This window comes from Cydia splendana, chromosome 1 (assembly GCF_910591565.1).
Source record: "Cydia splendana chromosome 1, ilCydSple1.2, whole genome shotgun sequence".
NCBI classification, from domain to species: domain Eukaryota; kingdom Metazoa; phylum Arthropoda; class Insecta; order Lepidoptera; family Tortricidae; genus Cydia; species Cydia splendana.
The window spans coordinates 26,154,898-26,169,416 of NC_085960.1; the positions used below are offsets into that span (position 1 = coordinate 26,154,898).

General features: G+C 38.6%; 1 protein-coding gene across 1 annotated transcript; it reads right to left on the reverse strand.

Annotated features, from left to right (window-relative positions):
- Positions 1–8,033: 8,033 nt before the first annotated feature.
- Positions 8,034–12,282, reverse strand: LOC134796896 (VWFA and cache domain-containing protein CG16868). The gene has a single exon (XM_063769100.1). The coding sequence runs from the start codon at positions 12,110–12,112 to the stop codon at positions 8,543–8,545; it is 3,570 nt and encodes a 1,189-aa protein (XP_063625170.1). The 5' UTR covers positions 12,113–12,282; the 3' UTR covers positions 8,034–8,542.
- Positions 12,283–14,519: the final 2,237 nt, after the last annotated feature.

A 14,519-nucleotide genomic window follows, 5' to 3' on the forward strand; every position in this document is an offset into this window, starting at 1 on the left:
CACAGTTTTCTTTGTTTATTTTCTCTCAAGGGCTTAAAATAACAGACTAGATCAGATTATACTCCTGCATGGCGTCACCCCTTTTTATAATTCCATACCAATTCCTTATAGTCCGGTGGCCGGCTGCATGAAACAAACCTCATCAAAAAATAGAATATACCTACCCTGTAGAGGTACCTGACATTTAGTAGCTTCCAACGCACTTGGTCGGCCTAGGCTTAACCTGGCAGATTTTGTACAAATGGCAAAAACGTTGGACAAAAATTCATCAAAAAAAACCTCATCGAAAAATAGAATGAAACTTGTATGGTAGGATACCTGACCTTGAGGACAGTAAAAAAAAAGTGGTCGGCCTCACCTTAGCCTGGCAGTTTTTGCAGTCCGACCAGATTTATTGGGTCACGTGAGAGCTACAATTTACCTCATCGAAAAATAGAATGAAACAAACGGATTATAATAGCTAAAAATAAGCCTGCTGACGTATGTCTTGGTCGGCCTCACCTTAACCTGGCAGTTTTTGCAGTCCGACCAAATTTATAAAAAAATCATCATAATTTTTTTATCGAAAAATCGTATGAAACTTGTATGGTACGATAGCTGCCTTTGAGGACAGTAAAAAAAAAGTGGTCGGCCAAATCCTGTGTTGGCAGGTTCCTGTGTCCGACCAATTTTGTGGTACCACGTGAGAGCTACAATTTACCTCATCGAAAAATAGAATGAAACAAACGGATTATAATAGCTAAAATAAGCCTGTTGACGTATGTCTTGGTCGGCCTCACCTTAACCTGGCAGTTTTTGCAGTCCGACCAAATTTATAAAAAAATCATCAAACATTTTTTTATCGAAAAATCGTATGATACGATAGCTGCCTTTGAGTGCAGTAAAAAAAAAGTGGTCGGCCAAATCCTGTGTTGGCAGGTTCCTGTGTCCGACCAATTTTGTGGTACCACGTGAGAGCTACAATTTACCTCATCGAAAAATAGAATGAAACAAACGGATTATAATAGCTAAAATAAGCCTGTTGACGTATGTCTTGGTCAGCCTCACCTTAACCTGGCAGTTTTTGCAGTCCGACCAAATTTATAAAAAAATCATCAAACATTTTTTTATCGAAAAATCGTATGAAACTTGTATGGTACGATAGCTGCCTTTGAGGACAGTAAAAAAAAAAGTGGTCGGCCAAATCCTGTGTTGGCAGGTTCCTGTGTCCGACCAATTTTGTGGTACCACGTGAGAGCTACAATTTACCTCATCGAAAAATATAATGAAACAAACGGATTATAATACCTAAAATAAACCTGTTGACGTATGGCTTGGTCGGCCTCACCGTAGCCTGGCAGTTTTTGCAGCCCGACCAAATTTGTGGTACCACGTGACAGCTACAATTTACCTCATCGAAAATATGATGAAAAAAAAACGGATTATAATAGCTAAAATAAACCTGTTGACGTATGGCTTGTTACGGACGGCTTTCATAAATTCAATGTGGCAGTGTGCGGCAGAATCCACTTGCATCAAATTTGATGCAACACATTGTGGCTGGACATTAAGAGATGAAATGTATAAGATCAAATGGTTTGAAAGACACATAACGCCTTTGCGAGTCGAAGAAATAACAATAGATAAGTCGGAGTCTGGGGAAAGTTCGTCAGACTTCGACTCCGAAGATGATTATGATTAACAGTAATTATTAACAATAAAAGGGTTATTCCCACTAGTTACCACCAAGTTCTTATCAGTGGTAACTACTGGGAATTATTTTCCCACCTTTTACCACTGGTAACTACTGGGAAAAAAAAATCCTAGTAGTTACCACCAACTCGGTTTGGTGGTACCTACTGGGAATTTTTATTCCCAGTAGTTACCACTGGTAAAAGGTGGGAATTTCTTTTCTACAAACCGAGCTTCGAAGGAGAAATGCTACAGTTGATGGAAAAAAGGCTGATTTGATGCAAAGATAATCACTTAATATATGTGAGGTTATCTTGTGTATTTTACCGTTTATTAAAATTTTGGAAGGCTCACGTGCAGTTTTTCCTCTTATATTACAAGTGTTCGATTGAAAACTAAGCTTTGGTGTATACCTGGATCACCTGCATGTACAAGAAGGCGTTTCATATACGCCCGCCCATCAGATAGGTACACAAAGTCATGATGCGTATGGAATACAGCATGTGTGGCCAAGCCATTATGCCCTAAATTATGTACTACTTCGTTAAAACTTAGCTTACCTGTGTATTTACTCTTTCCAAAATATTTATCTTCCTTAAAATGCAGCCTACACAAACGGTCTTTGTCATTTGCCTTAGTTTTTGGTACTCAAAGCTTTTTCTCACCGATTTATGCATATCGGGTCCTTGGGAAAAAAGGGAGATCCTATAGGTATATTTCCACAATTTGTCGCACACTATTGTGGAGAAAAAAAAAACATGCCATCATGGCAACCGCCGCCGCTCAGGAGGCGCCGGTGTGTGAAGCTAGAGGCGCCATCGTGGCGGCCGGCTCGGGAGGCACCGGTGCGTGAGGCCGGGCGGCGCTATCATGGCGGCCGCCACTGGTTGATAAACCGTCGCCCTCGGGGGTTGTACCGACCTGGTAAGTAGCAAGGAACCAGCGCGACCTGTAGACGATCTGCTGGCATCAGCAGTTTTTATTATTTAGCTAAATGATAGCTCACAACTGCTTGCAAGTAACGAATGATACAAGGTGAACTTAACATTGTAAATAACTTGTACACATAAGTTTTTAAGGTAAGTGCAATGAAACATTGAGTAAGCGTCATCTGATCCCCGTACTAGTAAAAACTGTATCACGGTGGAACAGGATTCCCCTTGTCGTTGTTTACATTAATTATCTAATTATTATATTATATTATAACATGACTTTTCATATAGTTAGATATGTGGTTAAGTTAAACACAATAGAAATAAAACTGTTGGAAGTAACAAACAGCTAATTCGTTCGCATCAGTCGAAACGAGGCAGAAGGGCGCATGTCACTAAGGACTAGCACTAACATACGACTCTCCGCCGCAACGCGGCTGTGCGAATAACCAGTAAACATGTAGTATATGCAAAGTTAGCCGATCAAACTTATTAAAGATAAATTATAGTATTAACTTAATAATTACGCTATTATTTACTATTGACTCTTCCGATTATTTAACTAAATGAGTATGTGTAGAGGTTTGATATGTATCAGTTTGTTTTATGTATTCATGTATGCGTATCCTGACATATGTGTTTGTGCGTGCATGTGTGTGTGTGTGTTTTTTTTTTTTTTTTTTTAAGAGGCAGAAAAATACATTTGCGTATCATCAGGATTATGCCCGGTATGTCGGACTCAGATGTTCAATACCGACTAAAAAACCTCCTCTTTCTCCGGCCTCTGCTTTCCCCACGGGATCCACCGCTAGGCATTACTTCGTGGGGAGAGGGTATAGCAATTGCTCTTCCTTTATGTGCTTGAAGTCTCTTTCTATCGAACGCAAGTCTTGAAGAACTTTAGTTGCAAAAACATTCGTCGCGTCCCAGGCCGTCTTTGATATAAGCATTGCTCCTATTAATGTCTCTGGTTCAATCGTTTGTTTAAGGACAGTCTCCAGAGCATTTCGTACTAGGTTGAAACGGGGACACGCAAAGAACACGTGCTCCGCGTCTTCAACAACTCCAGGACAGGTCGGGCACTCCGGAGAGTCATCATGTTTGAAACGATGAAGATACGCCCGAAAGCAGCCATGACCCGAAAGCATCTGTGTCAAATAGTAGTTGACTTCACCATGGTTCCGACTCAGCCAGACATTTATCTGTGGAATAAGACGGTATGTCCACCTGCCATGTGTGTGTGTGTGTGTGTGTGTGTGTGTGTGTGTGTGTGTGTGTGTGTGAGTGTGTGTTTGTGTGCGTGTTTCGGGTGTGTGTGTGTATGTGTATGTGCGCCTGGCCATTTACTTAGTAATTAGTTCTTCCGTGTTTTCATAGTTCAGTGATTTCATGTATTTTTCCAACATCAATTTACAGGAATATCTAGTAAGTTGTCGTAAATTTATATTTTTGTTTACTTTGTTGTAAAGAGTTGGACCTAGAACAGTTATGAATCTCTTAGCGAACTTAGTTTTGCATTTAGGAACCACGTATACAATGTCATTTCTTCTTCGTGATGCTGAAAAGTCTGGTTGATTTTTGTGTTGCGTCAGAAGCAAGTGTTTAATAAACAATTGCCTTACTGTTAGAACACAGGAGTCATTGTAAACAGATGTGGTTGGGTAAAGAAAGTTTTTAAATTTAAAAAAAGGAGAATGTTTACAATTTATTGGAAACAATGTATGTGATTTGACAGTGACAGCAACTCCACTATGGAGGCGCCACCTGGCGTGATAAAATGTCAGTTATGCCTCCTCATTCTATCTGTAGTGGAAAAGTAGGATATACGATTCAAAACTTGTCAAAAATCGATGAAAACCTTTTTATTTTTGACATCTGTGAGACATCATCTCAACGTAAGTGTTACTCTGAAACCACGTCGGTAGTTAGAAAACGTAAAATTTGAACTGAATGTTTTCTTTTTTTTTAAAGCCCTCTAAGACCTCCATGGACTCATTTACTTGTGACTTTTTTCAGTTAGCATTATTAAGTTAAGTTCAAGCTGCGAAGAAACCATATTTTCAATATATAAATTATTATTCTTTATAAATGTGGTCGGACTGCAAAAACTGCCTGGCTAAGGTGAGGCCGACCAAGCCATACGTCAACAGGTTTATTTTGCAATTATAATCCTTTTTTTATTCATCCTATTTTTCGATGAGGCAAATTGTAGCTGTCACGTGGTACCACAAATTTGGTCAGTCTGCAAAAACCGACAGGTTAAGGTGAGGCCGCTCCAGACATACGTCAACAGGTTTATTTTAGCTATTATAATCCGTTTTTTTTCGTCCTATTTTTCGATGAGGTAAATTGTAGCTATCACGTGGTACCACAAATTTGGTCGGACTGCAAAAACTGCCAGGCTACGGTGAGGCCGACCAAGCCATACGTCAACAGGTTTATTTTAGCTATTATAATCTATTTGTTTCATTCTATTTTTCGATGAGGTAAATTCTAGCTGTCACGTGGTACCACAAATTTGGTCGGACTGCAAAAACTGCCAGGCTAAGGGGAGGCCGACCAAGCCATACATCAACAGGTTTATCTTAGCTATTATAATCTGTTTGTTTCATTCTATTTTTCCATGAGGTAAATTGTAGCTGTCACATGGTAACTCAAATTTGGTCGGACTGCAAAAACTGCCAGGCTAAGGTGAGGCCGACCAAGCCATACGTCAACAGGTTTATCTTAGCTATTATAATCCGTTTTTTTTTTCTTCCTATTTTTCGATGAGGTAAATTGTAGCTGTCACGTGGTACCACAAATTTGGTCGGACTGCAAAAACTGCCAGGCTACGGTGAGCCCGACTAAGCCATATGTCAACAGGGTTATTTTAGCTATTATAATCCGTTTGTTTCATTCTATTTTTCGATGAGGTAAATTGTAGCTCTCACGTGGTACCACAAAATTGGTCGGACACAGGAACCTGCCAACACAGGATTTGGCCGATCACTTTTTTTTACTGTCCTCAAAGGCAGCTATCGTACCATACAAGTATCATACGATTTTTCGATAAAAATTTTTGATGATTTTTTTATAAATTTGGTCGGACTGCAAAAACTGCCAGGTTAAGGTGAGGCCGACCAAGACATACGTCAACAGGCTTATTTTAGCTATTATAATCCGTTTGTTTAATTCTATTTTTCGATGAGGTAAATTGTAGCTCTCACGTGGTACCACAAAATTGGTCGGACACAGGAACCTGCCAACACAGGATTTGGCCGACCACTTTTTTTTACTGTCCTCAAAGGCAGCTATCGTACCATACAAGTTTCATACGATTATTCGAAAAAAAATTTTTTTGATGATTGTTTTATAAATTTGGTCGGACTGCAAAAACTGCCAGGTTAAGGTGAGGCCGACCAAGACATACGTCAACAGGCTTATTTTAGCTATTATAATCCGTTTGTTTCATTCTATTTTTCGATGAGGTAAATTGTAGCTCTCACGTGGTACCACAAAATTGGTCGGACACAGGAACCTGCCAACACAGGATTTGGCCGACCACTTTTTTTTTACTGTCCTCAAAGGCAGCTATCGTACCATACAAGTTTCTTACGATTTTTCGATAAAAATTTTTTGATGATTTTTTTATAAATTTGGTCGGACTGCAAAAACTGCCAGGTTAAGGTGAGGCCGACCAAGACATACGTCAACAGGCTTATTTTAGCTATTATAATCCGTTTGTTTCATTCTATTTTTCGATGAGGTAAATTGTAGCTCTCACGTGACCCAATAAATCTGGTCGGACTGCAAAAACTGCCAGGCTAAGGTGAGGCCGACCACTTTTTTTTTACTGTCCTCAAGGTCAGGTATCCTACCATACAAGTTTCATTCTATTTTTCGATGAGATTTTTTTTGATGAATTTTTGTCCAACGTTTTTGCCATTTGTACAAAATCTGCCAGGTTAAGCCTAGGCCGACCAAGTGCGTTGGAAGCTACTAAATGTCAGGTACCTCTACAGGGTAGGTATATTCTATTTTTTGATGAGGTTTGTTTCATGCAGCCGGCCACCGGACTATTATTGGTGCGACTCTGTCATTCCGTCCGTCTGTCACATTGCAGAATATCTCGAGAACTACTTACGATATCAATTTAAAATAGTTCAGAACGAAGCTTAACCCGTTTTTTAATAGTAGATTGTACAACAAGGGCATAAAGTGACCCATTTTTAGCCGAGGCAATTTTTTGGTCTGAGCGAAGCGAAAAATAGTAGACGAGGACAAAAAAGTATTTATGATGGAAGGGGGGCAAAATTTCTAACTTGCCCTAGTAGAGTAAATGGGATAGGTAGGTACACCATTTGAAAGAGCTCGAGTTGTACATTCAATTTTTTTTGACAGTAAATAGATGTACAATTGTACACACTTAGTATAAAATCTGGTCAAAAATCTTTAGTTTTTTTATAGTTTCATGAGATAATTAAAAGTTTTTACGGAACCCTCGGTGCGCGCTTTAAACTATTTTTATATATCAGAGTCTGCATAATTTCAAGTATTTTTTAAACAGTAGAGGTGTAAATAATAAAGCCATCTATACAAAAGAAAATTTATTCTTACATCACGTAAATGCAACATCCAATTCAGTCTTAAAAATATGTCCACTTAATTTAATAATACATTAGGCACTGGCACATTCTCGAAATAAAAATTACTGTATCTTAATGCTAGTACAAAAAGTTAAAATATAAAACTTACATACTAAATAGACCTGTATTGTATAGTGACAATTTGTCTAATAGCGTCTAACATTAGCCAAAATACAATAATTCGTAACTGAACACTGATCAATTAGCGCTACAAATAAAACAATGGCAAGTCAACATAGGTATTCAGGAAATACATGTCGATTAGGATGAACGTTTATTAGGGTGATATTCCATCTGTTCAATATCTTGGTCCAATGTAATTGCGTCTCATTCTCTCGTTAAGCAAAATGTGAGACAAAATACAGTACACATTGGACAAGTGGAATACCACCCATACCTACTTATTGTAGGCTGAAAGCTTGTCACAAGAAATAATCTCCGTGAAGCAAAAGTAGGTACCTACATAAATAAACAGCTATGATGGAGCATATGATCGGATAAAAAAACCGAGTAACTAAATTAAATGGCTCAGTGACCCGGAGGCAGTTCTGAAATCTGATGCGAGATAGCACCACTTGTTTCGACCCTGCGCGCGCGCGGTATCCGTCAGTTAACATAATTAAACATAAAGGCTCCTCTTCACGTTGGGCCAACGCTAACGCCAACGAGGGACGCATTTATGCGTTAGAGGGAGCAAGTGATATTGCTATCTCATTCTACCGCATGGCTGCGTCCCTCGTTGGCGTTGGCGTTGGCCCAACGTGAAGAGGAGCCTTAAGGTTAAGGCCAGTCCAGACGGGATCGGTCGATTTGATCAGAAAATAAATTTGCGTCAATCTCCAGTTTAAGATGTGGTGATATTTGAGCGCTCAGAATTAAAAACCGCCTCCAAACGCGAATACTAGCGTCACAAATTGGTATTCTTGCGTCCGCACATCCATTTTATCGGTAATCGGCGAGCCAAATTGGCGTTTGCGTCCACACCACCTGAGTTGATCAGGCAATTTAATCAGATTCGCGAAATATTATTCCCGACTGGGCTATGCTGTTCACGTATAATAATATAATGCTTCACAAAACAATGTATACCTATAAAAAATGTAAAAAATAAGTACATTACTACAGTACAGAAATCAAGGAAGAGCACCATTATGTAGTAACCAAAATTCTGACACTAAAATCATTATCTAAATTCACTAACATTATTAGCAAGTATGTATAATATATCACATTTAATAAAAACTGAAGCTACTTGACCACATTAACATTAATGCTATGTACAACAGAGGTAGATTATGACTAATAAACGTATTATGAGGCTTCCATATGTCTATGAACAGTCACAGGAGCTAGTACACTGTTTTTGCCACAGGGAAGAACAGTCACGCTAAGATCGCCAGCTTTTAATCTGGGCTTAATCTTAGCTGGGAGTGGACAGCTTATATCTGATTTTGTGTCATCTGACAGAATTATTGGATCATTGACCGAAAATCCGGTCGCTTCAGAGTCCTCATGAGGAGTCATCGTAGAATACCCGTGATCTGAGCCTCCAGCCGTGTGGGGGCGTCTGTAACCGGTCACTACCCTGTATGGCGAAATGGGGGCCTCTATTTCCATGGCTGGCAATAGTTTATCTTGCCCAGAAAGATCATGGGTGTCATCAGACTGTAAATGGCTCATTTGTACGTCTGCATCCGGCCAAGTTTCGGCAGGACCATCTACATATAAATTATGGCAGCTGGCCGTCGTAACATTTTGCCTATAGCAATATATGGCAACGGCTATTACTAGACTAATAGTAACAATACAACCTGCAATCGGACCTAAATAGTTTCCTGTCACGTCTCTACTGACGTGACCTAAGGTGCCCTCGCCATACGGAGTAACGGCACCAAGAACTCCATTAAAGCACAAAGACTGAGAAGTGCAATATGGCGTCGAAAGTTGGGAATGTCCATCTGAATCAACCTGACACCACTCACAACCTAATATACCCAAGCAAGATGAACGCGTTGAGTAAGTTTCACATTGAAAATCGAAACAGGCCTGCAAAGTTTCAGCGAAATTGTGAAAATAATGCGATTTATGGTTATTATTTTCCGGCATCATTCCGCACAAGGGGATCTCCTGATTGAACTTAGTAAAATTAGTGTTTGGACACTCGTAAATTTCAGAAGTGCATTCACAAGGGCACTCACAGTCTGTCTGTTCCATCCGATTGCAGTTAAGACAGAGCCTATCCACCATACTGCAGGGACAAAAAGAGGCTGCAACGCAAGACGCGTTTACAAGACCTATAAAGGCATTCGTACCAGGAATGGCTGAAATGTAGTAATGAACACAGTGGTCTCCAGACACTGCATTGGAAAGAATATTTGGGAGAGAAGTATTAAATTCGTAAAACCTCTGTATAGTCTTATCATAGAAATTACTGCACAGTCTTTTTGTGACAAATCCTTTGTGATTAAGCATGTCTGTTGCGATCATAGACTCCTTATGGGTGATATGCTGCTGTTCAATAGGGCCCGAACTGTTAGGATCCATTAAACCTGGATGAGAAACTAGGTAGCCTCTGTTATTCATAATGAAGCACTTAATATGTGCCTTTTCACATAAAGGCATGCTATCAATCAGGAGTTTATAAAGGAAGCCCATGGTGACATCCATAGAGACTACTATAGTGGGATGAAGAGGATTTTTTAAAGCATAAGAAATTGACACCACATATCCTGCACCACCCACATCTAAATTTGGAGGAGTAAGAACAATTTTATCTGGGTTTTCTAAGGCATAGGTATACCAGGGTCTTCGAACAGGTTCATAGTCATATTCTAGAACTGTGCCAGGATACATGACAAGTACACCACTTTCAGTTACAGCATACCTTCTAACTATGTATTTGGAGTAGGTTCCATGCAAATGCTGATTTTTATAAAAAGTCAAAAGAGAATTAAGAAATCCCACATCTTGTTGAATTTCATTTTTCAATCCCGGATTAGAGAGCAATCCATGAGCAACACTTTTCAAATATGCCAAATAGTTTTGCATATATGTAACTGCTTCATGGCCATTCCCCATATCATACAAATAAGTGAATGGCGACTGAAAGCTAGAAGGACTCAAATAAACTGTACCTTGATCAATTGTGGCTATTTGTTTGAAATGTCGACAAATTTTGCCATTTTTTGGAGGAAACAAATCTAATCTATGAAATAATATTTCTTTGTTGCTTCTAGCAAGGGAAATGTTAGTTTTGTTAAAAAAACTTTTTCCTACTGTTTCTGAAACTATACAAACAATATACAACTTTTCAACCCATCTCCAAGAATAAATGATGGACTTACTAGAACTCTGATCAGTCACTGTGAAGTTACCAGAACTCTTGGACACCATTTCTTGTTTTACACCGTGGATGAAGTCATAAGCCTCAACACTTTCCAAGTGAGTGAATTTGATTTTTTCAGAAGCTGTCTCGGGTCTTGGAAAATATGAGTGCATAAGCACTTTACCTGTGAAATCCATCACAAATGCTCTCTTTTTTAAATTTAAATCCTTGAAGTATATAATGTCCTCAGCAAGATCAGACCAATATAAATCTAATCCCAGAATCCCAGAAGATATAGGCAGCATCAAGGACACCATAAAGTCTCTCTCTGTTGCTTCCCAGAGTGGGCCTTCAGTTATGATTAAATTGTTTTGATATTTATCAGGTAATAGTGAAATAAATGCTGATGCCACTTGCCCCACCACCCCACTGTTGTTTATGTGCAACCTAAGCACAGAGTGGTTGCTGGAGTGATTGTGCCACTTATCCATGTGAAATATTCCCAAAGAACTGTTTCTAGCTGCATCATTTTCATATATCAGACCAATGGCAAACTTCATGTTATCATCATTTGTTGAATAAGGAAAGACTTTCAGCCATGTTTCATTCTTTAAAATCTTAGTATCTGTCAAAAATACAAATAGCTTGTTGGTAGGTAATGATTTCTCAGCAAGTAGAGCTTTTAGTTCTTTATTTATAGTCAGAGGTGAAACATTTGAAGGGGCAATGTCCAGCAATGAAAAGTACTCCCGTAATAGCAGTTTGTTGTTGTCTGTAGCATTGCCTAGGCTGGATATACCATCTTTACTGCATGTGTCGTCAAATTTCAGAAATCCAGTAGTATTTGTCATCTTCAACGCAATAACATCAGTGCTTTGTAGAGCATAGGCCATCTCTCGCGCAACTCTTACTGCATGCTGCAATGATCCTGAGCTCATGTTATTATCAATAATAAAAACAACAAATTTTGATGCTGGGTGCACAACCTTGTGATAAAGATATCTCAAATTAGAGTGTGGCATTGTAACACAGTCTTTATCTGTTGCATAGTCAATATGTGAAAGATAATACTGTCGCTTTACTTTTAAATCCTTGAAACGCTCCAACATTTGAGACTTAGGATCCAAAGGCATATTTTCAAATAATTCAACATTTTTAATAAACACTGACTTACGTATAGAGTTGAACGGACAGGGATACGTGAAGGACGGAGTATTGTTGCCGTTAATAGCTTTGCTCATATCTTTAAGTATTGTAGCCGCAGAAGAGAGCTTGTAGGTTATTTTACTGGCTATAGTGAAAAGCAGGTCATTATCAGAGGGTTGATTTCGGCTCACTTTCGAAGCGGTGCGTACTTCGAAATGCGTGGAATAATCACTGCCGAGTTCCGTTGCGACTATCTCATTAAACTTTTTTCCCAAAGTCTCAGAAAGTTTTTCCACCGATAACTCGTAATCACATCGATAATTAGGCCTCGTACAATTTTCATTTTGACCGAAAATAATCGGTACGTAGCAAGTCGTGATAATCGTAAATAGCAGCGATAAAAACTTCATCTTGTCGGCATTCTATTTGATCCTCGTCACACTTGATTCGTACTTTTTTCACAGGAACACATCTTAAAATCACCGTTAATAGTTCTCATAATATACATGGAGGTGTAGAGATGAATATGTTTCTGATATTATTATAATTATAAAGACTATGGTATCAAAAATAATAAAACAAACACAGAGCTTGTTTTCGTCGCGACTCCCCACTTATGACAGTTGATAAAACATGGCGGCTTGCGTTTCGTTTCTGCTTGATCAAATTTGTAGCGGACGAGTTATGATATTTTGTTTAAAAAAATATTTTATTTGATTAAATGATGACAAAATATTATAAATTTTGATCGCATTGACTTTTTTCACAGCTTGATAGGTATTTCATGTCTGGCAAACACAACTTGTCAGTAAGTGTGGCGTCGATTTCGCAGATTTTTTCACGTCTTGTTCCGGGTGTGTAGCGTAGCGGGCTTCACAGAAGGCGCGAAGCGCAAACTTGCAAGACTACATTAAGCCCCTAGATCTAGATCTGTTGAGCGGGCTTTACACACTATTTTGGCGCATCTGTGGCAAGATAAATATTTATAGTTTGTCAAGCCATTTCCGTCAGTAGAAAAAAGCGGCAAATTAAAAAAAATTGGAGTGAACAGTAATGGTCCCATAGAAAATTTGAATTTCGCGACTTTTTCTAGCTGTTTGACCGGTTATATATTATACTAAGCGGCTATATCTTACGGTTTTACAACAAAACAAATTGAAAAATCGCTACAGCAGATAACAATAACAATGCTGTCGTAGCTAATTCACAGTTAAATTCGATCAGCTGATGCTTTGGCGCCAAGCTGTGAGTGTGGAGTCATGCGTCGAGTCGCGATATGTTCTTTCCGCGAAGTCACGCCGCGAAGTCACGCCGCGATGTCACGCCGCGATTCGCCTACATAGTCTGGCAGTATTGATTCTCTCTTTCTATGTTTGAAATGAGACAGTCCTTTTCCTGGGCCAAACTATACTGAAACACGCCTAACTTATTAGTAGAATCAGTTTTTAGTAGAAGCTTTTCTCGCTGACTACTTTTCTTACCATAGGCAACTAATGCACATCGAGACAATTCTAAAAACCCCATACACAATTAGGTTGCGTTGTTTCATCACAGAGTTCCTATGGCCACCTCCTGTCTCCATCATCAGATCCGCTCGATGGTACCATAATATTGCATTGTCATCCGACTTACATACCTATTTATGTAGGTATGCAAATTTTCAGCTCAATCGGCAATCGGGAAGAGGGTCAAATTTAACTTCCAAGATTTGACCCACACTAACAAACTTACATACTAACAGGGCAAGTTAAATAAAAGCTTGTAAAAAGGCGCGAAGTTCAAATTGTCTATGGGACGAGGACACCCCATCCCACTTTTTTTTTTAATTTTTCCGCCGTTTTCTGCCAAAAGAATGGTCTACAGCTGAGAACCTTCCTCTTTTGGTGTTGGGATAGGCGAAAATGAAATCAAATCACTGACATTTTAAAGCAAATCAAACAAAAAAGGGGTTCTACAAAAAAATACTACACTTTTTAAATAATAGGCAACGTGCACATCGGTTGGTACAGATACAAGCGTCCATAAGCTAATGGCTGCTATTTAACTGATCACCAGATTTAGTAAAATTTAATACCAAAAAAATCTATTTTACCACCCTAAAATCATGAATGATCACCAAAATTATAACACCATTTTAATGTGAAATGATTACCAATTTTATTACATTTTACTATCCTTTTAAAGGAAATGACACCAAACTAATCATTATTAACCCAAAAATAGTTCATGATTACCAAATTTCAAACCCCATTTTAATGTGAAATGATAACCAAATTTTTACATCTTGCTATCCTATTAAAGAAAATGACCACCAAAATAAGAACTCCATTTTAATGTAAAATTATAACCAAATTGTTAAATCTTGCTATCCTACTAAAGCAAATGACTCCAAAATAATCATTGTAAACGCAAAAATAGTAAATGATCACAATAAATTTAACCACATTTTAATTAAAAATGTGCAAATATTTAATAATATATCGTTATCCTATTAAATTAATTAATCCACTTCGTCACCTTTTTCTAGTAGCATTTTATTTCTGTAACAGTCGCAGTTCTAACCTAACCTAACCCACTTTTCTAGTAGCATTTTGTTTCTGTAAGGGTCGCAGTTCAAACCTAACCTAACCCACTTTTCTAGTAGCATTTCTTTTCTGCAAGGGTCGCAGTTCAAACCTAACTTAACCCACTTTTCTAGTAGCATTTCGTTTCTGTATGGGTCGCAGTTCAAACCTAACCTAACCCACTTTTCTAGTAGCATTTCTTTTCTGTAAGGGTCGCAGTTCAAACCTAACCTAACCCACTTTTCTTGTAGCG

Excerpts from the sequence above, each read along its gene's own strand:
- LOC134796896 (XM_063769100.1), bottom strand. The coding sequence starts at position 12,112 with ATGAAGTTTTTATCGCTGCTATTTACGATTATCACGACTTGCTACGTA.